Genomic DNA, 27,893 nt, shown 5'->3' with positions numbered 1-27,893 from the left:
GGATGTGGGAGGAAACTGGAGCACCCGGAGGAAACCCACGCAGACACGGGGGGAACATACAAACTCCTTACAGACAGTGGCCGGAATTGAACCAAGGTTGCTGGCACTGTAAAGCATTACGCTATCTGCTACACTACTGTGCCTGCCTGGCATTAGGAGGCAGAGAAGAGGGATAAGTTATTTATGTTAAGTTATTCTACTTCAGTTTAATGTTTTTAATTTTTCTTTATGTTCCTAATTAATTAAGAGTTTATAAAATAAAATAATGTACCTCAACCCCAGTTTTCCCGTTAGCCACTTCCAGGTGTGTTCTGGGGTTGGGGCCTCTGCCTGATGCTTCCTGAGGCCTAGTTGCCATCTTGCTGCCCGATCCGAGGTCTGGGTGGTCAGTGAGATTGGCCCTCTGCACCAGACCCAGGGAAGTGTTGGCACTTTGCATTTCTCAGTGGCAAGCCAGGCTCAACATCTCAATTTTTAATTTTTCATTGTGCCCGCACTCTCCAGCTTGTTTGGAGGAGAATTTTGAGATTTTCCCTACTTTTAAAGAAAATGTTTATCTCCTAGAAACCAGCCAGGGTCTAATCTTAAGTTCTATTAGCCACCTTAATTAGTTTTAGCCCACTAACATTTAGAGCAAGACTAGGGCACTGGTCCCATTTATGAACAGCCTGATGCTGCAACAAGGAGACGATAGGGTCCTTATTGTTAGAAGATTAGGTCAAGTAGCTTAAATAGCCTTCTACAAACAAACAGAGATTGAAGCACTTTTAGTGATGCACATTGGGGAGGGCCAAAGAGATTTAGTGAGTAGTTCAGTAGAAAATCCAAAAAAGCTAATGTGATGTTAGCCTTTGTAACCAGAGGTCTGGAATATAAAGGGAAAGAGGTATTTCTGCAGTTAGAAACTCTGGTTAGAACACATCAGTGCAGTTCTGGAAGTTGATCTTGGAAAACACGTATTGGATCACAGAATGGTTACAGCATAGAGGAAGGCTAGCAACAAATGAATTGCTGGAGGAACTCAGCAGGTTGAGAAGCATCTGTGGATGGAAAGTAATTTTCGGGTCAAAACCCTGCATCTGATGGCCATAGCATCCCTTTTATGTCATGGCCATCAATTTTTGATGGCAAGAGACACAGAATTGCACAGCACGGAAACAGACCCTTCAGCTCATCTGGCCCATGCTGGCCAAGCTGTCCATCCAAGCTAGTCCCATTTGCCCGCATTTGACCCATATCCCTCTAAACCTTCCCTATCCGTGTACCTGTCCAAATGTCTTTTGGACCTGCCTCAACCAATTCCTCTGGCAGCTCATTCCATATATATATCAAAAAAAGTTGCTCTTCAAGTTTTTATTAAATCTTTCCACTCTCACCTTAAACCTATGCCCTCTAGTTCTTGATTCTCCAACTCTGGGAAAAAGACTGAGCGCATTCACCCTATCTATGCCCCTCATGCTTTTAGAAGATCACTCCTCAATCTCCTGTGTTCCAAGGAATAAAGACCTAGCCAGTCCAACCTTTCCCTATAACTCAGGCCCTCGAGTCCTATCAACATCCTTGCAAATCCTTTCTGCACACTTTCCAGTTTAATAACATCTTTCCTGTAGCAGGGTGACCAAACTGAATGCAATACTCCCAAGTGCAGCCTCATACTTTTCCTTCAGTGATTTTAGGATGCATCCTATTTGGATCAGGTTTATCCAATTTAAGTGCAGTTAGCCTTTTTGGTACCTCCCCTTCATCAATTTTTAGCTCCTTCAGAATCACAACTACATGTATGTTAAGAGTGGAAAGATTGGCTTAGATTTTGAGAGGTGTAGCTGGGTGAATTGTTTTGAGGTTTTTGATAACTTTGAAAGGAATTAAAATGGGAGATGGAGAGAAAATTTTCCTTTTATTGTATAGGACAAGTGAACTTCATGGCTTTAAAGTAATGGGAGGGAAGTTCAAGGGAGATAGCAGAGGAAGGTTTTTTACCCAGAGAGTGGTTGGGGCATAGGATGCACTGCCTGGGGCGGTGGTGGAGGCAGGTACATTGGTCATATTCAAGAGATTACTAGATAAGCATATGGAGGAATTTAAAATAGGAGGATATGTGGGAGGAAGGGGTTAGATAGTCTTAGGCGAGGTTTAAAGGTTGGCACAACATTGTGGACCGAAGAGCCTGTATTGTGCTGTACTGTTCTATGATTCTATAATTAAAAGGGGTCACTGGCATGTTGCACTTGGTCAGACCTTGGAGCAGGGCGACAATGGCTAACACGAGGGGGCATAATTTTAAGGCGATTGGCGGAAGATATAAGGGGGATGTCAGAGGTAAGTTTTTTACACAGAGAGTGGTGGGTGTGTGGAACGCACTGCCGGCAGAGGTTGTGGGGGCAGATACATTAGGGACATTTAAGAGACTCTTAGAGAGACACATGAATGATAGAAAAATGGAGGGCTATGTGGGAGGGAAGGGTTAGATAGATCTTAGAGCAGGATAAAATGTCGGCACAACATTGTAGGCTGTAGGCTGAAGTCAGACCATCCCTTTCCAGAGACAAATTAGGGAACACTTTCTCATGTAAAGAATATTAAATGTGTAGACCTTCTCCTCGCCAACAAAAAACAGATGCTGATGCAATTAATTTAAATCTACTATTTATAAAGTCTTGCTAGCCCAAAGATATGAAGCCAAGGCAGGTGAATGGAGTTAGGATGCAAATCAGAAATGAATAGTAAGCTAGAGCTGGGGAGGATGAATGATTTGGCCCGATTCTTCTGCAAGCCCAAGTTTGGGCAGAATGAATTTATAATTGTATTCCTGTGTGTTTTTGCTGTGTATGTTCACCATTACACTTCATTGGAATTCAAGTGATCTTACTATACACAGAGACAGCAGCTGTGAACTGATAATGGAATGACTGGTTACACTTCAACCAGGAGTAACCTGATTGAAATATGATGCTTGTAGTTTTTTTTATGAAGTCTACCCTCTCTCTTTGCATTCTTTGTATGCATGTCCATGACCCTTGTTATTTCCCTTCCACCCCTCTCCTCCCCCTGCCACAGCTCCTGATATCGCAGACGTACATGCCAAAACGTGATCCCTCCGGTTCCTTCCTCATGGCAGCTGACCACTGTTTCTCGATCAAAGGTCAGGGCACCGTGATGACAGGGACCATCCTCTCTGGATCTGTCAGTGTCAACGACAGCGTGGAGATCCCCTCCCTCAAGGTAACATGTTCAAAGAACATTCTCTTCACGTGAATGAAGAGCTGCATTCAGAGTCAAGTCAAGTGCTTTCTTACAGATGGGAATGTCTATAATCTGCCAGACCTAGGAGTATTTTGCAGTCATTTGAAGTTTATTTCATGTTACATTTATTTCTCAATGTTTCTGCAGCATTGACACCAGGATCTCAGCAGCCAAACACATCCGGTTATATTTTTGTGGTCTGGAATTTGTGATATTCATCTAAGCTTCACAGTGTGTATTTCACAAAGCCATTTGTTTTTCCTTCATAAATAGAAATCAGTGGCCCTGCCTTTAAGGAAGAAAATGAACAACTTTTTCCTCTGATTTGAGCCATTGGTTTACTGTGATTGAGTTAACAGATCTCTTCATTACTGCAGTTCAGTTTGTTTCATGATAACCAAGGACCTGATGCACTTTCTGCTTGTCACCACATATATGGTGGCTGAATAGAAGACTTTTTTTTTCTAATTGTATTGATTACAGGTTGCTTCTATCCATCTATGATGCCTCAGGATTATTAATTTTACTAATGTCGGACTTACCAGCTGGAATTAGTGTGCTGATCTGTTCTGTAAATGGGGTGATAGCCTGCTCTAGATATAGTATTCCAGTGTCGCAAAATGCATTGCATCTGCATTGTAGACCTGAAACCCAATTAATAAAACAATAATATTCCATTTTGCTTCTGAATAGTCACTAATTTTCTTTCTTAGACAAGATACGATCTTTATTAGTCACATGTACATCGAAACGCACAGTGAAATGCATCTTTTGCGTAGAGTGTTCTGGGGGCAGCCCACAAGTGTCGCCACGCTTCCGGCACCAACATAGCATGCCCACAACTTCCTAACCCGTACGTCTTTGGAATGTGGGAGGAAACCCATGCAGTCACGGGGAGAACGTACAAACTCCGTACAGACAGCGGCAGGAATTGAACCTGGGTCGCTGGCACTGTAATAGTGTTATGCTAACCTCTACGCTACCGTGCCTGCCCGCTCTAAGCATAAAAAAAACATGCAGGTTGTGGCAGTGAGGTAGTTTTATTTTTAACATAGCAAGCTGTTATGAATCAACATTGAACATCATGCAAACAATATCTGATGAGATTTTTTGACGTTCTATTTCTATTCACTATGTGTTTAATTGTAGAATGTCTGAGGTTCTAGGTGCTTTAGGCAGGAATGTCACACAGCTACAGATCATGTGCCAATAAATCTGGCTGGTGTGTCCTCATGAGTGTTTGAAAAATGTAGGAAGGAATGGAATTTTATTTTAGTTCAGGAAAAGTTACACATCTTAAAACAGCACAATATTCTCCACAGAGAAAAAATGTTATGTTCCGAGCCAAAGGCTGCTTATAACTCCCCTTATTATGTTCTTATGAATTCATTTTCCACCAAGCTGAAGATATTGCCGACTACTAACAACGGGAAGGAATATTTTTTCCATACAGGAGCCCAGGGAATGAAGTTCCACGGGGATATTTAACTGTACATGGGATAGGGCTGATGCTGTTGAGCCAAATTCGTCCTCACTGGACGAGCATTTTCACCTGGACGGTATGGAAGAGTATGAATCCAGAACTTAGCCAAACAAGTACAGAAATAAAAACAGAAAATGCAGAGAATACTCACCAGTTAAGGAAGCATATTATGGAGAGTGGGAGAGACAAATTTAATGCACCAGATTGATCAGAACCACGAGTTTTAATGAAAGGTCATCGACCTGAAGGAGTAAATCTGTTTCCCATGCTATAGAAGCTGCCTGACCTGCTAAGTATTTCCACCATTGTGACTTTAGTTACATTTTTAGCACCAATAATATTTTGCTGTTGCCTAACTGAGCACAGAGTGGGACAAGAAGATAGGGTGAACCCACAATGTCTTTTTCCCAGGGAAGGGGAACTAAAAACTAGAGGGCATAGGTTTAAGGTGAGAGGTGAAAGATTTAAAAGGGACCTGAGGGGCAACTTCTTTATGCAGAGGGTGGTGAGTATATGGAACGAGCTGCCAGAGGAAGTGGTTGAGGCGGGTACAATAGCAACATTCAAAAGACATTTGGATAAGTACGTGGATAGGAGGGGTTTAGAGAATATGGGCCAAATGCAGGTAGATGGGACTAGCTTGATGGGCACCATGGTTGGCATGGGCTAAAGGTTCTGTTTGTATGCTTTTATTACTCTATGACTCATTGAATGCTGATTTAGACTTCTCGCTGTAGGGATCTGAGCGTCCGGTGTCAGTATTTTTAACAGCTGCCTCAGAAGGAATCTTGAGTGTTTCACTGCATAAGTTTTAAACGTTGTATGGAGTTTGAATTTCTTTTTAGTGGAATGTTGATTAGATTTGAGGCGTATTTATGGCTTAAGGGCGGCACAGTGTCTCAGCTGGTAGAGCTGCCGTCTTACAGCTCCAGTGACCCAGGTTCGATATTGACCTTGAGTGCTGCCTGTATGGACTCTGCACATTCTCCCTGTGACTGGGTGGGTTTCCTCGAGTGCTCTGGTTTCCTCCCACATCCCGAAGATGTGTGCATTGGGAGATGAATTTGCCATTGTAAATTGTCCCTTGTGTGTAGGTGAGTGGTAGAACCTCGAGTGGTTGATGGGAATGTGGGGAGAATAAAATAGGGATTAAACTGGGCGGTTAATAGTCAACCTGATCTCATTGGGTCAAAGGGCCCGTTTCCATTGCCGTATCACTCTTTTTTAATGATGTGTCTGATGACTGACTAATAGAAGGGACAGACTTTTTTAACTTTCACTGGTCCTGCAGACCTTTGAGATCTCTGCTCCTTCAAATATGACCTTACTTATCTCCAATTTCCTTAGCTCCACCATGGTCAGCCATGCCTTCAACTGTTTGGGTCCTCAGGTCATGAATTTACCTCTTTCTTTCACCCTACCCAAATCTCTTTCCCTCTTTCCCCTTCCTTAAGATCAGTGATGCACAGGTCTTTGGGGAGGGACTGGAGAGAAGTTTGTTGAGGATGGATCTAAACGAGATGAAAGGGAACCAGTGGATGTGCTGCATTTCAATTTTCAGAAGGTATTTGATCAGGTCCCATACTGGAGGTTTGTCAAGATTAGAACACGTGGATTTGGAGATGGAATACAACATGCCTTGAGAATCGGTCAATTGACAGATATATTTTTAACAGCTGCCTCTGAAGGAATCTTGTGTGTTTTACTGCATAAACTTTAAATGTTGTATGGAGTTTGAATTTCTTTTTAGTGGAATGTGGATCAGATTGGAGGCATGTTAATGGCTTAAGGGCATCAAAGTGACACAGCTAGTGGGAGTAAGAGTGAAAGAGTCAACATCTTGGAGGATCTGTCCTGGGCCCAACACATTGATGCAGTCACGAAGAAGACACACCAGCAGCTGTACTCTGTTAAGAGTTTAAGGAGATTCAGTATGTCACCAAAGACTCACAAATTTCTACAGATGTACGTTGGAGAGCATTCTGACTAGTTGCATCACCTCCTGGTATGGAGGCTCCAATGCACAGGATCACAAGAGGCTGCAGAGGTTTATAGACTCAGCCAGCTCCATCACAGGCACAACTATCCCCACCATCGAGGACATCTTCAAAAGGCGGTGCCTCAGGAAGATGGCATCCATCACTAAGGACCCTCACTATCCGGGACATGCTCTCTTCTCGTTACTACCATCAGGGAGGAGATACAGGAGCCTGAAGATTCGCACTCAATGATTCAGGAACAGCTTCTTCCCCTCCGCCATCAGATTTCTGAACGGTACATGAACACTACCTCATAATTCCTTTTTTTTGCACTATTTTTAAAAATTTATAGTAATTTTTATGTCTTTGCACTGTACTGCTGCTGCAAGACAACAAATTTCACATCATCTAAGTCAGTGATAATAAACCTGATTCTAAATAAACACATCCTTTTCAGGTTGGCAGCTAGTGACTATTGCAGGGATTGGCCCTTGAATCCCAAATACTCATGATCCATATCAATGGTTTGCTTGAGAGATCAGTGAGGACCAAATGTAACATTTGCAGGTTTGCTGGTGACATGAAACTAAGTGGTGATGAGAACACAATGAAACTTCAAGGAGGTATTGACAAGCCAAGTGAATGGCAGAAACATGACATATAGAGTTCAATGTGGGGAAAAATGTGACGTCAGTCACTACAGTAGAAAGATGGAAGTGCTGAAGACAAAACACATTGCAGATGGTGGAATCTGAAACGAAAACAGAACACAGGAAGAACTCAGCGTCCGTGGAGGCAAAAGGTGCAAGTCCATGTTTTGGGTCAAGATCCTACATCAGGACTGAGGGGGAAGAGGAAAGATTGCCAGTGTATAGCTGTACTTGGGGGGTGGAGAGGAGCTGGGAAATAAGAGGCCAGATGGTGATAGGTGGAATCAGGTGGGAGGGGATGATGGGCAGATGGGAACCGGTGGGGGGGAGGGAGATGGGAGAGGTGAACAAAAGCAGGTTGAGTGTGTGTAGGAGGAAAACACCGGGGGGGGGGGGGGGGTATAAATTACCAGAAATTGGAAAACTCAGTGTTCAAACCATTGGCTTGTAAGATAGTCAAGCGGAGTTTAATACATGGTTCTTCCAATTTGTGTTTGGCGATAGCGATGGAGAAGGCCAAGGACTGACAGGTTGGTGTGGGAGTGGGGTGGAGAATTAAAATGACATGTAACCGGTAGCTTAAGATGGCCATTGCGGACATAACGTAGGTGCTTCACATAATGGTCACCTAGTCTGCGCTTGCTAACACCAATGTAGCATATACTACACCACGAGGGCTGAATGCAGTAGACCAGGTTGGAAGGGGGGCAGCTTAACCCCTGCCTCACCTGGAAAGGCTGTTTAGGTCCCTGGGTGGTGGTGAGGGAGGTGGTGTAGGGATAGGTGTTGTGCCTCCTATGGTCACAGGGGAAAGTGCCAGGGGATTGTGGGGTTGGTGGGTGGGGAGGGATGAACAGACCAGGCAGTTGCAAAGAGAAAGCTCCATGTGAAAAGCAGAAAGGGGAGGAGAGGGGAAGATGTGACTGGTGGTGGGATTGTGTTGGGGCTGACCAGAATGGTGTAGGATGATGTGCTAGATGTGGAGGTGGGTGGGGTGAGAGGTCAGGACCAAGGGAAATCTATTGTGTTCTGTTTGGGAAGTGGGGGGGAGTGGTGAGATCCTGTGCAGGAAATGGAAGAAATGCGAGCAAGGGCTCCGTCTACAATGGCAGAGGTTTCTGGAAGAAGAAGAACATTTCAGAAGCTAATGCTGAATGTCTTTCAAATGGTGACTAATTGGGAAATGTTGATTTTCAAAGTGACCTAGATGTCCTTGTACATCAAGTCACTGAAAGCTAACACAGAGGTGCAATTGGCAATTAATAAGGCAAACTGTGTGTGTTGGATTTTGTTGGAAGAGGACTTGAAAATAGAATCAATGTTTCTTGCTACAATAACAAGGGGTTAAAATGAGACCATAGATGGAATATTGTTTTGGTCTCCTTAACTAAGAAAAGGTATACATGCTTTAGATGTGATAAGAGGAGAGATTTGGTAAATTGGTTTGTTATTGTCACATGTACCAAGGTACAATGAAAAACTTCGTTTTGCATGCCATCCATACAGATCACTTCATCACATCTAGACATTGAGGTAGTACAAGGGAAAACAATAACAGAATGCAGAATAAAGTGTCACAGAGAAAGTGCAGTGCAGGTAGACAATAAGGTGCAAGGGCCACGACAAGGTAGATTGTGAAGTCAAGAGTCCACCTTATCGTACCATGGGACTGTTTGATAGTCTTATAACAGTGGGATATAAGCTGTCCTTGACCCTGGTGGTACGTGCTTTCAGGCTTTTGTATTTTTTGCCGATGGGAGGGGGGAGAAGAGAAAATGTCTGAAGTGGGTGGGGTCTTTGATTATGTTGGCTGGTTTCCCGATTCAGTGAGAAGTGTAGACAGAATCCATGTAGGGAAGGCTGGTTTTCATGATGTGCTGAACTGTGTCCACAACTCTCTGCGGTAAGTTTGAGATTGAATAAGTTTGGCTTCTTTTCTCTGGAGTTTGGAAGAATGAGAGGTGACCTAGTTGAATCGTCCAAAATTCTTGGAGGCCGTTCCAGGGTAGATACTGGGAGGATGTTTCCCTAGCTGAGGAATCTAGAACTTGTGGTTATAATCCCAAAGTAAGGGGGTAAGTCACATTGGACTGAAATGAGGAGAAATGTTACCACTCAGAAGTGGTGAATCTTTGGATTTCTCTACTGGGAAGGATGTGAAAGTACAGTCATTGATGGCATTCGAAATAAGAATTCTGTACATGAGGGGAATTGAGGAATATGGGGATAGGGCAGGCCTAGAGGCTCTTGTGATCTTGTTGAATGGAAGAGCAGGCTTGAAGGAGGAAGGCCTTTTCCTCTTCTGTTCTAATGTGATCGTATGGCTTATAACCTCACTGTTGACCACTCACTCCTGTGGTTGTTTCATTTAACCAAATTGAAGCCACTTTGAGGGAAAAAAAACTCTCTTGTTGTACTCTAACTGTCATGTTCTGTTAGCAATAAAAATTTGTATAACTCCACAGCACCAAAGACCCACTTTATACTAGGTCCTTGGTGCTAACAGCAGCTTGCCCAACTCCACTTGTTCCTGGAATCCACCGGGAATACTGCTGACTGGAATTCAAGGCAGCAACAGACTGTCTTGTTTGGCAGATGTAGCCGATAACAAGCGTTGAAATAGAACTGTGTGTTTGGTTCTGGTGACTTCATTAATTGGAGAGCCAGGGTGTTGGGGCTGCAGAGGGACAGGCAGTGAACCTGGACTGTTGAGATGTATTGCTGTGCATCTAGCTGACTGTAATTACCATCTGGCAATGATTACTTGTGCTAACAGAGAAAAATCATTAGATTCTGCGATCGTAGCAAAAAAAAACCATTAAAGCAATCAGAGAGTAGATTGGTGGGATTGTATTTGGCCTACTGAGGTTTTTGTTTTACTGTGCACTTGATTTTGTAAATTAACTGTAAATTGATTTGAATTTTTCCAGTACACAGCGATGAAATCTCCTTGTGCTTTTGAACATTTCAATACTGTTTTAACCCTTTGTAGTGAATCCCCAATTTTATTTGGAGTTTGAAGAGGTATCAAGTTTAGCAGGCTGGATGTCACCAGGGGTCATGATCTCAGGAAATGGAGCAAGGTATTGAGGACTGAGAAATTATCTTATTCAGAGGGGGGTGAACCTGTGCAATTCTTTACCACAGAGTGTGGTGAAGGCTAAATTGCTGAATATACTTAAGAAGGAGATAGGTTTCTAGAGGTGTCAAGGGGTGTGGGGAGAGAGTGGGAATATGGAATTGAGCTAGAAGGACAGCTTTGAGTGTATCGAATGACAGAACAGGCTCAAAGGGCTGAATGGCCTACTACAATCTGTAATGCAATTGGGTTAAGAGTGATATCAGATGGATTGTATAATATGGTGCAGTTCAGAAAGGTTACAGGTTTGATGTGGTTCATTCAGTGATTGAATGGAACTGTGTCGGTGCTGTGTGGACAGACCTCCCATTCTCTACCCTCTGCAAGCAACCAGGTCCCCGCTGCCCTTTCCCTCTCCTGCACTGTTCCCCACACCTGCATTCTTTACGTGAGCTTCAATTCCCAATGAACATATTACCAACATCATGGAATGTAGCATGTTTCCCATACTCTGAGCCAACTCAACTTGCCTCCACTTTAAAATTCTCAACATTGTGTGCAAATCCCTCCATTTATTTGCATTTGCCTTTTTCTTTCACCTATAATCTTATCCTTAAACATATTCAACATTCCACCCCTCTGAGTATGACGATGTGCACAGTTTCTTCACTCCCCAATCTAACTCCCCCTCCCACCACTGCTCCATTGGTAGTTACATGAGCCTCTCTATTCCCATTGTATCTTACAAGATCGTTCTTACAATCTACCTCTGACTGACAATACTTGTGGCAGCACAAGGGGCCAAGATAGGACACAAAGCATGATCCCTTCCCCTCATTCAGGATGCTGTGAGGTGGGAGCACAGTTGTACAATATTTTGGGTCTCTGGAAAGTGTCTTCTCATTCCCAGGTTCGTGGATCTTACTCTGAGAACCATTATCCCAGATTTACATCAAGTTTTGGCACAGTCTTGAAGCTTCAACCTTCCAACACAGTTGCAAGAAAACTACCAAATGAATTAACCTCACACAGTAAACAAGTTAATAACTGTTTTTGGCAAAGACGGGAAGCTGACAAGAATTAAACTAGGCCGTGATGCTGTCTTGATTGAGTAGTTTTCCTGCACGTCTCAATTTGTTAATGGAGAAACAACATCTTGATAAGGTCCAACGCACCACAAGGAGCTTGCTCCTTCTCCTGAAAAGAACACTGCACCTTCAGGAGAGATAGGAGCAAGGTGAGAGCAGAAAGATATCTTACTTTAATGTACTTTAAAAACAATGTATGCATAATTAAACGGTAAGGGACTGACCAACTCCATTGAAGGAAAATCATAGCTGAGCAAAGAATTAATTGCTGACTTCTTTGATGAAGGTTGCACTAGTATGAGTGGAGGAAATTCCATGGAGATCTCATTCTTTCTCAAGGAAATATCCAATCATTTTCAATTGTGGTAATTGCAATTTGGACAAGAATTTTCCCTGTACAGTCATATCCTGTAGCAGGGAAGCCAGCTGCAGTCATGCATGAAATGCTGGGAACATAACGTTCTCATGTCTGCTTACCTCGGTGTGTCCAAAGATGATCAATATGGACTCTTGCAGCAGCCAATTCTGATGTCCTGGCAAGATCGCCAGTTGGTTGGAACTGAGCCATCTTATTATTCTTTCTTCACTCTTTGTAGTATATTTTAAAAAAAACTAAAACATAAAGATTTTTCTAGCATGCTGTGTAGTATTTATAGGTCATGGGTTGGCTCAGAGTATGGGAAACATGCTGCACTCCATGATGTTGGTAGTATGTTCATTGTACAGTTATGGCATTGTTGGTTCTTCCCTTATGGTGTTAACTCTTATGTAGTAATGGAAAGTTGGTGTAAGAGTGACCTTCTGGATTTGAGTTGGGTGTCTTTGGGGTTTAAGAAAGCAGTGAAGTTCTGATCCTAGAAATTTTTATTTTTTTTTAAAACTTTATTTACATAGCACGGTAATAGGCCCAATGAACCTGCGCCACCCAATTACACCCATGTTAACCTACTAACCTGTACATCTTTGGAATGTGGGAGGAAACTGGAGCACCTGGAGGAAACCCACACAGACACGGGGAGAACATACAAACTCCTTACAGACAGCAGTGGGAATTGAACCCTGATTGCTGGCGCTGTAATAGCGTTATGCTCACTGCTACACTATCCCAATCTTTGCGTGTTATTGATGCTATATAATTTGGCTTATATCTTTGCATAGAGCCCTAGAATAAACTACATCACTGTGTAATATTCAGTCACCATTCAGCTTCATTATCTGTATCAAAGCATCTTTACCACACACCATCAGAACAATGTAGAACATTTTATAACAGTGAAAATAAAAAAAACTGTGAATGCTGGGTCTGAAATAAAACAGACTACAATCACAGAATCTAATGATTGTTGTAATTGGACCGACCAGCAGATTATAACCCCATGTTCTGCAACCTTTCAACAAACCAAAGAGAGACTGCACATCTTTTTACAGATGCAGTGTTAGTTAATCTTCATGAGGCATTACTCATGGTTATTTTGTACAGAACGTTTGGTCAGCCACTGACCACTTCTGATGATTTAACACACTTGTGCAGGTGGGTGGTAACAACAATCTCCAGAAAATATGCCAACAATTCCTCTGTGTTTTTTCATTGTAATTAGAATTGGAATTTTGAACCTGAGTGCAGTTATTATGGTTCTTTTAAAAAAAATCACTTCTCCCTCCAAAACAACTAACTGATCAGCTTCTGCTTGTAGAAATAACCATCAAAGAATGGTTATTTGTTTGTAAATTAATAGTTGTACAGTACAGAAATAGGCTCTTCAGCCCAACTCATCACTGCTGACCAAAATGTCTGTCTACCCATTTTCCTGCGTTTAGCCCATATCCCTCTAAAACTTTCCTCTCCATTAACCTGTCCACATGTGTTTTAAACATTGTAATTGTATCTGCCTCGGCCACCTCTTCTGGCAGCTTGTACCCACAACCCTCTGTGTAAAACAAAAAATTTGCTCCTCTTATTCACCGTAAATCTTTTCCCCCTCACCTTAAACCTGTTCCCTCTAGTTTTAGATTCCCCCACCCTGGGTGAAAGACTCATTATCTACCCTATAATTACCCCTCATAATTTTATAAACATCTTTCACTCCAGGGAAAACCAGCCTATCCAAGAGGCACAAGAGAGAGCAGGTGTTGGAATCTAGAGCAAATAGCAAACTACCGGAGGAAGATAAGATATCTTTATTCATCATATTTACATCGAAACACACAGTGAAATACATCTTTTTGTGTTGTGTTCTGGGGGCAGCCCGCAAGTGTCGCCACGCTTCTGGCACCAACATAGCATGCCCACAACTTCCTAACCCGTGTGTTTTTTTGGAAAGTGGGAGGAAACCGGAGCACCCGGAGGAAACCCACGCAGACATGGGGAGAACGTACAAACTCCTTACAGACAGCGGCCGGATTTGAACCCTGGTCACTGGCGCTGTAAAGTGTTATGCTGACCACTACACTACCGTGCCGTCCAACTAAGGAATTAAAGACGAGCAGCATCTGTGGACGGAAAGGAATTGTTAACGTTTCAGGTCGAGACCCTGCATCAGGACTGAGAATGGAGAGGGAAGACAGCCGGTATAAAGCGGAGAAGGGGAGGGAGGGTGATATAGGGACCAGTAGGTGATAGGTGGACCCAGGAAGGGTGAGGAATGGTGGGCAATTAGATCCAGGTGGGGGAAAAGGAGGGGTGGAGTTGGGAGACAGAGGCAGATGGGTAGTAGGTGGAAGCAGACAAAGGGGGAGAAGTTGGGGAGAAAAATAGGGGGTAGATGGAGGCAGGTGGGGGGAAGGGGAGGGTGGAGGTGGAGACAGAAGCTGCATGATGATGACTTGGGGACACAAAGGCTGGAATCTGATAACGGGAATCAGTTGAGGGATGGGCAGACGGAACCAGATAGGGGAGGGGATCTGGTGGGTGGAGAGCGAGGGTAAAAGGAAAGAACCAGGATGGGGATGGCGACAAAATTGGGGGGTGGAGGTGGGGGTATGGGGAAGGGAAAAAAAGTGGGAGGACCAGGATTGCAAGGAGTTGAACATGGGGTAAGGGTTTCCAATCCCTCCTTATAACTCAACCCCTCCAGTCCAGGCAATATTCTTGTGAACCTTTTCGGCACCCTTTCCAGTTGAATCATGTCCTTCCTACAGCATGGCGACCAGAACTGCACACAATTTTCCAAGTGTGGCCTAACCAACACTTTTACACCTGTAGACACGAGAGATCGCAGATGCTGGAATCTGGAGCAACAAACGACCTGCTGAAGGAACTCAGCGGGTTGAGCAGCATCTGTAGGGGGAAGGAATTGTCAGTTCAATCCTTTCCCCCCACAATTCAGTTGAGTTTATTGTCAGATGCACAAGTCCATGTGTGCACAGGTGCAATGAAAAACGTATTTGCAGCAGCATCACAGGCACATAGTGTCATATAAGCAGCGTTCACAAGAAAAACATAAACATAGATAGATGTTGCTGGACCTGCTGATTTTTATAACTGTAATTGTTGAAGCGGGAGTGTGGGACAGCAGTTATTTGTGATCCCCAAGCCATTGTCCGTGGGGAAAGGCAAGGTTATCAAGAGCTTTTAAGTATGTTTATCTTTTACATACGTTTTAAACACAATGCACATGGTCAAAATGCTATTCACAGGCACACAAGCAGAGGCACTTGAGCACATTTTCCTTATGTTCCCAGTTTTGTCCTCAACTCCACTATGGCATCATGAGATCACTGCCAAGGCATAAGCTCTTGCTTTAGCAGAAATTTGTCCCATTATTTTCCGTGTGGAGATTGTTGATGACACCCACCTGCAAGAGCGAGTTGAATGAACATTTACCATTGAACTGCCATCAGAGGAGTCTGCCATTGTCCTGCAGCTACTCCCACACTGGCCAACCTCAGTAACTACTTGAAAGCGTTTGCAGAATCTGACCAGCCAGATCTGAATAGTATGGATTTATGTCTTGGAGACTTGTTAAAATATCAACATGCAGTGTCAGAGGTAGATGCACAAACTTTAAAATAAGAACATAAGAAATAGGAACAGGAGGAGGCCATCTAGCCCGTTGAGCCTGCTCTGCCATTCAATAAGATTATGGCTGATCTGTCCATGGACTCAGCTCCACCTGCCACCTTAATTCCTCTACTATGCAAAAATTTATCTAACTTTATCTTAATTATATTTAATGAGGTAGCCTCTACTGCTTCCCTGGACAGAGAATTCCACAGATTCACTGCTCTCTGGGAAAAGCAGTTCCTCCTCACCTCCATTCTAAATCAACTCCCCCTAGTTCGAGTCTCACCTACCAGTGGAAACAAATTTCCTGCCTCTATCTTATCTATCCCTTTCATAATTTTATGTGTGCCAGTGAGTATAGTCCCAGATGACTCATAGGCCAACCCCCTCATCCCCGGAATCAACCTGGTGAACCTCCTCTGCACCGCCTCCAAAGCCAGTATATCTTTCCTCAATTAAGGAGACCAGAACTACACGCAGTACTCCAGGTGCGGCCTCACCAGTACCCTGTACAGTTGCAGCCTAACCTCCCTGCTCTTAAATTCAATCCCTCCAGCAATGAAGGCCGACATTCCATTTGTCTTCCCGACAACCTGCTGCACCTGCAAACCAACCTTCTGTCATCATGCACAAGCACTCCCTCTGCACATCAGCGTGCTGCAATCTTTCACCATGTAAATAATAACCTGATCTTCTATTTTTCCTTCCAAAGTGGATGACCTCGGATTACCAACATTGTACTCCATCTGCCAGACTCTTGCCCACTCACTTAACCCATCTATATCTCTCTGCAGACTCTCCGCATCCTCTGCACAATTTGCTTTTCCACTCTATTTAGTGTCATCAGCAAACTTGGATACCGACCCCAGCAGTACCCCACTCACCACTGATTGCCAGCCAGAGAAACACCCATTTATCCTAACTCTCTGCCTTCTATTGGTTAACCTATCCTCTATCCATGCTAATACATTACCCCCAATTCCAGGCATCCTTATCTTATGGATAAGTCTTTTACGTGGCACCTTATCGAATGCCTTCTGGAAATCCAAGTATACAAAACCCACCTGTTCCCCTCTATCCACTGCGCTCATTATATCCTCAAAGAACTCCTCAAAGAACTCCAGTAAGTATGTCAAACAGGACCTACCCTTCCTGAATCCATGCTGTGTTTGCCTGGTGGAACCACTTCTAGCCAGAAGTCCCACTTTCTTCCTTAGCTTCAAGCATTTTACTGACTACAGACGTTAAGCTAACTGGCCTATAGTTAACTGTCTTTTGCCTACATCTTTTTTAAACACTGGCATGACGTTTGCTGTCTTCCATTCCGCCGGGATCTGCCCAGAGTCCTGAGAATTTTGGTAAATTATCAGAAATGCCTATACTGTAACTTCTGCCATTTTTTTCGGTACCCTGGGATGCATCTTGTCAAGGCCGGGGAACTTGTCTACCTTCAGGCCCATCAGTTTGCTCATCACTACCTCCTAAGTGACAGTGATTATATCGAGGTTCTCACTTCCCATCGCATCCATAACATCTCTCTTTAGCGTGTTAGACATGTCCTCCACTGTGAAGACCAACACAAAATAGTCATTCAGGGCCTCGGCCGTTTTCACATTACCCAATTTTAATTCTCCCTTCTCATCTTCCAAAGGACCTACGTTCACTTCAGCCACCCTTTTCCACTTTATATAAATATGAAAACTTTTCCTATCTGTTTTTATATTTTGTGCTAGTTTACTTTCATAATCTATCTTCCCTTTCCTTATCGCTTGCTTAGTGGTTCTTTGTTGCTTTTTAAAGTTTTCCCAATCTTCCAGTTTCCCACTACTCTTGGTGACTGTGTATGCATGAGCTTTTAGCTTGATGCCTTCTTTTATTTGCTTAGTTATCCAAGGCTGGCTCTCCCCACCCTTACTGTCCTTGCTTTTAACTAGAATATACTTTTGTTGAGCACCATGAAAAATCTCTTTGAAAGTCTTCCACTGTTCCTCGACTGTCCCACCATACAGCCTGTATTTCCAGTCTGCGCTAGCCAACTCCTCCCTCGTCCTGTTGTAGTCTCCCTTGTTTAGGCATAATATGCTGGTTTTAGATCGAACTACTGCACCCTCCATTTGTATGAGAAATTCAATCATACTATGATCACTCTTTCCAAGAGGATCCCTAACTACAAGATCATTAATTTTACCTGTCTCATTGCACAGGACCAGATCTAAGATAGCATTTTCCCTTGTAGGTTCACTAACATGCTGTTCAAGAAAGCTATCACGGATGCATTCTATCAAGTCCTCCTCAAGACTACCTCAACCAACTTGATTCGCCCAATCTATGTGGAAGTTGAAGTCCCTATGACAACTGCTGTTTCATTCTTACATGCATCAAATATTTCCTGGTTCATTGCCTGTGCCACTGTAATGTTATTATTCAGTGAACTGTGGTCAACTCCCACCAGTGACTTTTTTTTTCCTTTATTATTCCTAATCTCTAGCCAGATGGACTCAACATTCTGCTCCTTAGATCTTATATCATCTCTCACTATCACCCTGATCTCATTCTTAATTAAGAGCGCTACCCCACCTCCCTTACCTTCCTGCCTATCCTTCCGTATCACCTGATACACTTGGATATTTCATTCCCACTCATCTCCACCCTGCAACCGCATTTCTGTAATGGCCACTAAATCGTACCCCCTTGTAGTGATTTGTGCCACAAGTTCACTGAGATTGTTTTGAATACTACGGGCATTCAGATAAAGTGCCCTTACACTCGTTGTCCTTTTCGAATCCAGTAACCTTTGTGTCCTTTGTGTTTGACTTTTCTGTACTCCACTCTAACTCTTCTCTTTTCTAAATTTTGCTCTGGTCTCTGCTTTGCTTCCCTCTGTCTTTCTGCATAGATTCCCATCCACTGCATGGATTTACCTGGGGTTAATTGTTGCTTTGAATGAAAAAAAAGCCTTTCATGACATCACACCATTCCAAGGCACTTTATCATTGAAGTATTCTTTGATGTGCATTCATTGATGTACTGAAGAGCAGCGCAGCTAACAATTTATGCATGGGGCTGGTGGAAGCCAGAGAAAACGTGGCTGTTGGTGGTTAGGAGGTACAAATTAGCTTGTAGTTAACAGCAAGTCAATGAACTGGTTAGTCTTCCTTTGCCTCTTTTGTGTTTCTATGCATGTAGTATGTGTGGCAATTTCCCCAATTACCACGTCAATGGCAATGGTTATAGGCTCGAGTAATGGGATTGGATTGCAAATCCCTCATTCTGTGTTGTGTATGCTATTACTTTTTACTATTACATTTTTACTTAATTAAAACATTAATTTTATATAACTTAGGTAAGCTTTCTCATCTCTGTTTTAAAGAAAACAGCTCCTTTCAATTTCTGTTTTTGCATCATAGCTAAAAACTTCCAGTTCTGGCAATATCCTCATAGATCTTCTCTGTATCCAATATGGTGCAATCACATCTTGCCATTTATGTGGTGACTGGAACTGTATACAATACTCGAGCTGTGTTATTTGGCCTGCTTTCATATTCTATGCCATGGCTAATAAAGAAAAGTATCTATTATGTCTTTTTAATAACCTGTCCTGCTACTTTTAAGGATCGGTGGACATGCAGTCCAAGTCCCTCTGTTCCTAAATATCTCCCTAAAAGCTGAAATCCATGAAGAATTTATCAAATATTGCTGTCCTCCTTGATCCCTTTTACTACCTGTTCAAAAATAAATTGGTCAGATTAGTCAGACAAGACTTTCCCTCTTCAAGTCTGTGCTGGCTATCCTGGATTAATCTGTGTCTTTCTAAATAAAGATTTACACTGTCGTTCAGTACACTGTGTACTGCCTGATGCAGGGTCTCAACCCAAAGGGTCGACTAACCCTTTGCCTCTGCAGAGTTCCTCCAGCAGCTTGTTTTTTTGCACTGTCCCTTGGAATGGATTCCAAGAGTTTCCCACCAATTGAAATTAAACTAACTGGAATGTGATCATTTGGTTTATCCTTTCTTCCCATTTTAAACAAACCGTTTGTTGCCAAATAATAAATGTCAAGATGTGAGTATTAGAGGCACCAGGGTATACCTGATCCTTCTGTCTGCGATGGAAAATGTGCTGAAAAGACACAGTAGGCCCATCAGCATCTGCTTGAAGGACCTGAATGTTAATGTTGTGGGTCACTTCTCGTAATGATTCTGTGCACGAGACATGTCTTTTATTTCGTGTGATCTTGGTGTTTATTATGCTTTATTTAATTATATTGTAAAAGATTCCAGTATATGGTTGCATTTAATTGGACTGTACAGTGCAGAAATGTTATCAGATGTACACAATTAAATGCAAGATTCAAAGCCTAGAGGTCTTTTTCAGTGAGGAGAGTGATTCGGACAAAGTATTTTCCCAAATCGTCTTCCTCTTTTAAAATCATTCTTTTAAAATGATTTAATTTTTTTTAAAGTGATAATCTGAATAGTTCTCAGGAGTTTGTGTATGTGACATCTGTGTCCCTTTCTTTCGTTGCAATTAAAGCAACCAATTTGTTCCTATCTGCACGAGCAGCATTAACTAATAATTCGTATTGGGAGGAAGGTCAGAAGTTTAATGGTGTGTATTATTCAGAAGCCAAAAGAGCCAAAGGGAAAGGAGCCAGGCAGAAGTGCTCTAATGCAAACCATAAGCTGGGAAGGAAGGTTGTGGCTTTCACTTCTCTCCTAAAGGCAGTCAGGCGACCTGGTCAATAGAGTGCACGTAATCCCGGAGGGATCGGAGCTGGGAACGTGGATCAGGTTACTGCATGAAGCTTCTTACAGTGCAAGCTTTAAAGGAGTACCGAGTTCGACTTTAAAATCTTTTGTTAGCTCCATTATTGTGGCATGTCATAGTCAGGAAATTTTTGGTTTGTATTAGATTCCATTTTTTATGGAATGTAATACCACGGCCAAGTCATTCAGTCCATTCGGATGTATTTCTCCTTCTATTCCTTGTCCCATTCCAGTGTAGTATCTGAACCTTGAAAGTTAGGATTCCAAGTGGGCATTCATTGCATAGCGGTTTAATAGGTTCTTTATGGAAGAAAGTCTAATCCTACCGCTGTCTTCTTATGTGACCCCTTGCTATTGAGAATGACTTGCTTCCACTCTGGTGTTGTGTGTTCTGAGGTGGCTGATGAGGCCAGTGTTGGAACCACAGACACTTCCGCAGGTGGGGCAGGGGTGGGCTGGTGAGGTGGTGCACTCCTGTTGTTCACGTAGAGCCTGTTTGTGCTCCTGATGCACGGACGCGAGGTTCTCAACCAGGGGTCAGTGAAGATGTTGCACTCATTCGAGAAAGCTTTGAACACATCCTTGAATCCTTTTCTCTGTCCACCTGGTAATCTCCTCCCATGACATAGCCCAGAACAGATTGTTGCTATACGTAATTATCTTTCCAGCACTTTTTCCTTTAATTTCCATTTCAGGAGTCTGGTGTCAGGCGTGTGAGCAATATAGCCTGCCCGATGTAGTCCTAGAGTCATACAGCACAGAAACAGGCCCAACTGGTCCATGCCAACCAAGATTCCCATCTAAGCTTGTCCCATTTGCCCATGTTTATCCCTCTAAGCTGACAAAGTGTAACTCAGGGCTCAGTGTTGGGGTTGTTAGTGTGGGAGAGGTTTGTCTGACATTGACTTGTTTATCCTTCCTGCTTGATCCATTTCTTTAAAGGAGCAATGCAATTTGTCCCACTCTTTCCTTCTTCCCATTGTGCTGTAAAAGTTTCCCTTTTCCTTTTTTCTCATCAAGGTATCAGGTAGTGGATTACTAACTCAATGTAACTGCACTGTGTAATGAGTTGACCTGTACGATTGGTATGCAAGACGTTTTTCACTGTACCTCGGTACAAGTGACAATAATAAACCAATACCAATAATCCTCCTAAATGTATATCCGCCCCCCATCAATGAATATTGTGATCATTTCTCGTCAGTCTTAAATCTTTGCCTTGTAGGCACTGACCTTCCTGCTTGTGATATTCTGCCAGTGGTATCCCATAGTGGTATATCTGAGTTGCAAGATATTACTTGATATTTTCAGCACAGAAATAGGAGATTCAGTTCAATCATGCTTTCATCTCACCTTGTCAATGTTTCTTTCTGTTCCTTTCTCTTGTATCCAGCTCGCTTATCAACATGCTGTAAATTGCCATATTCTTTTTCCCAGGGTAGGGGAGTCCAAAACTAGAGGGCACAAGCTTAAGGTGAGAGCAGAAAGATTAAAAAGGGACCTGAGGGGACAACCTTTTCAAACAGAAGGCAGTGGGAACATGGAACGAGCTGCCAGACAAAACTGTGAAGGCGGGTACAACTATAACATTTAAAAGACATTTGGACAGGTACATGGATAAGAAAGGTTTAGAGGGATATGTGCCAAATGCAGGCAAGTGGGACTAGCTCAAGTGAACAATTTGGTTGGCATGGATGAATTGGGCTGAAGGGCCTGTTTCCATGCTGTACAACTCCATGACTCTATAACTCAGCTTGTCCCTCATCTCTTCCCTGAAATGATTTGATAGAGGTGTACAAGATGATGAGGCATAGATCGAGTGGACAGTCAGAGACTTTTTCCCAGGGCGACAATGGCTAACATGAGGGGAAATAATTTTAAGGTGATTGAAGGAAGGTGTAAGGGGGATGTCGGGGGTAAATTTTTTGCACAGAGTGGTGGGTGCGTGGAACACACTGCTGGCAGAGGTTTTGGGGGCAGATACATCAGGGACATTTAAGAGACTCTTAGATACACACATGAATGATAGAAAAATAGGGGGCTGTGTGGGAGGGAAGGGTTGGATAGATCTTGGAGCAGGATAAAATGTCGGCACAACATTGTGGGCCGAAGGGCCTGTACTGTGCTGTAGTGTTCTATGTTCTAATTGTGTGTTCCATATTCTCCCACTCACTGGGTAAATTGGTTTCTCCTGAATCACTAATGGATTTATTAGTGACTAGCCAATTTCTTTTGGCCCCTAGTCTGTTGACATCTACAAGCATAAATGTCATCTGACAAGCCTTTTCATCATCATCTCTATTAGGTCACAGCTCAGTATTCTCTTTCCAAGTGGAAATACCTCAGTCTATTCAGTTTTTATTGATAGGTACAAGCATCATTTTTCAGCACAGCTTTATGTTATGATTTTTATATCTTTTCAATGCTTCTGGATCCTTTTTACAATATGGAGACTAGAGCTGTTCACAGTGCTCAAAGTTAATCGGTTCGTGTGGTCTGTGGTGCTGAGAAGTCTGCTGCTTTTGGGGGCAAAAAATCATGGGACAGTTATTTTCAAAGCGATTTGTTTATTAATTGGATTTCTAGACAGTAACAATCTGCCACCACTCGATCTAATTCATGTTGTTCGTAAATTATACCTAAAGTGCCCTAAAGTAAAGTAACCTTAACCACCCTAAAGTAAAGTACACCTTAAGCACCCCAAGACATTTTGGTGTTTGAACAGCAAACCTAATTGTGAAGGCGGAGGATTTTGCTTTGGGTAGCTCTGGCATCTTGCATTCTCCTGTAAGGCGAAATGCATAAAGAAATACAGGATAAATTCTGTTATTGATTTGATTTCAACTGTTGTTTCTTTCTCTCGTTTGCTGCATCCATTTTCCCCGCTATGGATCACAGTGATTATGATCGTGGTTGCTGTTTCTCCTCGTTTGATCCTCTTCCACATAACGACTCATATTAAAGGTTCAGCTAGCTGCCTCTATCCTGACCTTCACAGACCTCCTTTTCTAATTATACTGCAAATTTCTCCTTAATCAACTTTCTCTTGGTTTTTTCACTTGAGTCTGCATCTTCTTTGTTGGATATATTTGAAGCTTGGGGATACTTCCTTTAGCACTAAGACATAAAGGAAATATCTTGTGAGGTTATTACTGAGGAAAAACACGATGATGCTGGAGGAACTCAGCAGGCCAGGCAGCATCCGTGGAGAAAAGCAGGCGGTCAATGTTTCGGGTCAGGACCCTTCTTCAGGACTGAAGACAGGAAAAGGAGAAGCCCGATAGATAGGAGGGAGAAGCAGAGCAGTGATAGGTGGACAAAAGAGGGGAGGCGGGGTGGGCACTGGGTGGTGATAGGTAGATGCAGGTAAGAGTGCAGGGGAGGAGAGGAGAACAGATCCACTGGGGGGTGGGTGAAAGGCAAGAAGAGAGGAAAAAAAAGGCTGGGAAATGCAAGAAGAGAGGAAGCGTGGGGGTGGAGGTTGTGGGGAAGGGGGGTGGGAATTACCTAATGTGGGAGAATTCAATGTTCATGCCGTTAGGCTGCAAGGTTCCAAGATGGAAAATGAGGTGCCGTTCCTCCAGTTTGCGCTTGGAAATGACTGAATTTTGCTCCTGCCAGTCAATTGCCTCCAATTCACTTGAAGAGTTTCAGAGTGCTGGTCACCTTTTGGAGTACTTGCCTTGGGTAGTGAACTTCCCTAAAGTCTGTTTACAAAATCAAATGCATGAAGTTATACTTGAGATTAAGAGAAGTGCTAGAGCAGAAGCTATGTTATCTAGGCTTGAGGTGTACCAGAGATTGCAGCTAACTGTGATGTGGGGGCTTTTTTATCATCCCACTCTGTGTGTGTGTGTGTGTGTGTGTGTGTGTGTGTGTGTGTGTGTGTGATATTTCTGTGTAATGTATTGCTCTTTGATATTGATATTGGTTAATTTTGTCACATGTACCAAGATACAGTGAAAAGCTTTTGTTTTGCATGCCATCCAGACAGATCAATCCATACATGAGTATGTCAAGGTGGTAAAACAGAATGTAGAATAAAGTGTTACAGTTACAGAACAGTTACAGAGAAAGTGCAGTGCAGGTAGACAAATAAAGTGTAAGGGCCACGAGGAGGTAGATTGCGAGATCAAGAGTTCATCTTATGAGAGGTCTATTCAAGAGCCTAATAACAGTGGGATAGAAGCTGTCCTTGAATCTGGTGGCTTGTGCTTTCAGGCTATTGTATCTTCTGCCCAATGAGAGAGGGGAGAAGAGAGAATGACTGGGGTAGGAGAGGTTTTTGATTATGTTAGCTGCTTTCCCGAGGCAGCTCAGGCACCTTAAGTACTGTCAGTACAGTCTTAATATAAAAAAAGTACAGAAACAGGCCATTCAACCCAAAGTGTTTAGTCTCCAATGGCGCCTCCTTCAGCTGTACTTCATCTAATCTATTCTGTTCCTTTCCTCCATAGGTAGAGCTCCTCATCTTATCCAGCTTCTCTTTAAATGCATCTATTCTACCTGTCATAATCACTCTCGAGTTCTATGGTAGCCTCCTTCTGTACTATAATGACTCTATTTAACCAATCATGTCCCTGCTAGCTCCCGATAGAGCAATCTATTCAGTCCCATTCCCACACTCTTTCCCATATTTTCCCATGAATGTCTATCCATTATCTTGTGTAGACCCTGACGTCTTCACCACTCTCATGTTAAAGGAGTTTCTCCTAAGTTGTCCATTGGGTTTATGAGGAACTATTCATGCCCCCATTTGGATGCACTGGCAAGTGGGAACATCTCTCTCTAAAACTGGGAATCGGTAACCGAAACAGCAAAAATGAGCTTATGTTTTTTCACCGATCAGTATCAGTAAAATTATTATTTTTTTTAACTCATTTTTAGGTTTAAAGTTTTTGTTTAGTTTTATTTCTAGTCTTTGGGCAAGAATGATCTCCAGTTTCCTCTTGTCAATTCCCCTTATTTTAGTTATATTTGGGGGTCATCCAAGAAGAAAAGTTTTAATGAAAAATTGGATTCCGCTTTCCTTATTTTTCTTCCAGTCACCTCAGGAAACCTTTTCCTAAATTAATGTTTTTTTTCAGTAAGAAAAAAATGCCCCAATTGTCTCCAGACTGTGAGGAAGAAAAAAATTTGAGGCTGGAAGCTGTGATGCAGATTTCTGTCTTGTTTCTAAAACTGGTTAACTGCTTAAAAGAACTGAAATTTGATCTTAACTTTTACTTTTAGTCTTAATAAGAAATGGTAGTTGGCAAAATAACAAGGGTCTTTTCATTAGCTCTTCTATGTTTGATTTTGTTAAAAAAACAATATATAGAAACCATTTCTGGTAAGGGGTAGATACCTGGAATACTAGAGAAATGGGCCTGCATTTTTCAGTTGTGGGCTAGCATGTTTCCTTCCTACAACTTTGTGTTAATTTTCCCTTGTTACTCATAGTGTACAAAGTTTTTCATTTACTTTAGCTGTTGAATGTGCTTCTCACAAAACTAAACTTTCTTATGGGTTTAACTGGCAACTAAATGTTTTGAACAGTAAGTGAATAAATATGTGATATAATATGTTATTACCATGGATGTTAGACATTAACTGAAAGTAAGGAGTAAAGAATTTGTAATCCATATGGTGATATATATTCATAAGTTACTCCTTTATATTAATGCTTTTCTTCAGTTCTTACCAACTGTGGCAGTTACCTGGACCAACTGCTTTGAAGGATTCAGATCTACTCCTTGAATTTGACCAGGTTGATGAGTACCCCTGGAGATAGTTGCCTAGGCTGTCTGGATTTAAATTAATCTAAATTTTATTGTGTGGAATATTTATGACTGAATGCTCTGATATTCCTCCTCATTAAACTACTTGTTCTATTGGTATTAGTTTATTATTGTCACTTGTACAGTGAAAAACTTGTCTTGAAAACCGATCATACAGGTCAATTCATTACACAGTGCAGTTACATTGAGTTAGTACAGAGGGCATTGAGGTAAAAACAACAACAGTACAGAGTAAAGTGTCACAGCTACAGAGAGAGTGCAGTGCAATAAGGTGCAAGGTCACAACAAGGTAGATCGTCAGGTCATTGTCCATCTCATCGTATAAGGGAACTGTTCAATAGTCTTATCTACTTGAGGGGAATTGAGGGAGGATCTCACTTGAGGTGGGATGGGGAGGAAATCTCATTGAAACCTACTGAATACTGAAAGGCCTGGACAGAGCGGACATGGAGAGGATGTTTCCATCAGTAGGAGACTCTAGGATCCGAGGGCACAGCCTCAGAATAAAGGGACGTCCCTTTAAAACTGAGATGAGGAGGAATTTCTTCAGCCAGAGGGTGGTGAATGTGTGGAATTCATTGCCACAGAGGATCTGTGGAGGCCGAGTCATTGGGTGTATTGGATCGATAGATTCATGATTGGTAATGGGGTTAAGGGTTACGGCAAGAAGGTGGGAGAATGGGGTTAAAAAAAATCAGCCATGATTGAATGGCGGAGCAGACTAGATGGGCCAAATGGCCTAATTCTGCTCCTATATCTTATGGTTTTATGTTCTAAAGATATTTCAAATAGAGGCCTTCAATTGGATTCTTATTTTATTAGGCCACAATATTATTTTTAAGTTCTATTGGATTTTAGCTCTTGTGTTTACCATTTCCAAATTAAATGAGCCAGTAATATATTCGTAAAATGCTTCATTCCTTTTGGGTGAAACATTAAAACGGGGTCCTACCATCCTATTTCAGGAATTCAAATGGCTATTAAATAATAAAGGGCATTTTTTGAGGAGGAATGTGGGAGCTTTGCTAGTGGCACCATTTGAAGCAGCTTAGTTTGCCATCCCTGACAATGCTGGTGGTTATGTTTTCCATGTCTCCCTAATGTCAGTCAGTTTTCATGCAGTGCATTGACAAGTTTGAGTGAAGTGCTTGGGTGTAATATAAATGAATGGGGAGAAGGTGTAATGGTATTCCTCTGGCACAGGAATGAGAGATGTAGGGGAATGTACAGTTGTTTAAAAGTCAAAGTCAAGTTTATTGTCAGATGCACAAGTCCATGTGTGCACAAGTCCATGTGTGCACAGGTGCAATGAAAAACTTACTTGCAGCAGCATCACAGGCACATAGCATCAGATAAGCAGCATTCACAAGAAAAGCATAAATTAAACACAATTTTTACAAGAAAGAACATAACTAGAACAAAAAGGAAGTTGTTTCCACTGGTAGGTGAGACTAGAACTAGGAGACATAGCCTCAAGATTTGGGGGAATAGATTTTGGAGAGAGATGAGGAGAAACTGCTTTTCCAAGAGAGCAGTGAATCTGTGGAATTCTCTGCCCAGGGAATCAGTAGAGGCTACCTCATTAAATATATTTAAGACACAGCTAGATATTTGCATAGTAGGGGAATTAAGGGTTATGGGGGAAAGGCAGGTAGGCAGAACTGTCCACGGCCAGATCAGCCATGATCTTACTGAATGGCGGAGCAGGCTCGATGGGCCAGCTGGTCTCCTCCTGCTCCTATTTCTTATGTTCTGAAGAAACCAAATCCATTTTAGTGCAAAGTGATCAATGTGGTCATCATCCTCTGCCAGGTGGGCTCCGT

At 42.5% G+C, this 27,893-nt stretch overlaps 1 protein-coding gene across 1 annotated transcript in view; it reads left to right on the top strand.

Annotated features, from left to right (window-relative positions):
* The window catches only part of eefsec (eukaryotic elongation factor, selenocysteine-tRNA-specific), a 407,191-nt gene that overhangs the window by 119,038 nt on the left and 260,260 nt on the right, over positions 1–27,893 (top strand). Inside the window, exon 4 of the mRNA XM_052017507.1 lies at positions 3,058–3,222. Coding sequence (XP_051873467.1) covers positions 3,058–3,222 — 165 coding nt within the window. The remainder of the gene's footprint in view (positions 1–3,057; positions 3,223–27,893) is intronic.

Source organism: Pristis pectinata, chromosome 6 (genome assembly GCF_009764475.1).
Source record: "Pristis pectinata isolate sPriPec2 chromosome 6, sPriPec2.1.pri, whole genome shotgun sequence".
Lineage (NCBI taxonomy): Eukaryota > Metazoa > Chordata > Chondrichthyes > Rhinopristiformes > Pristidae > Pristis > Pristis pectinata.
This window is presented reverse-complemented; position numbering and strand designations above follow the sequence as displayed.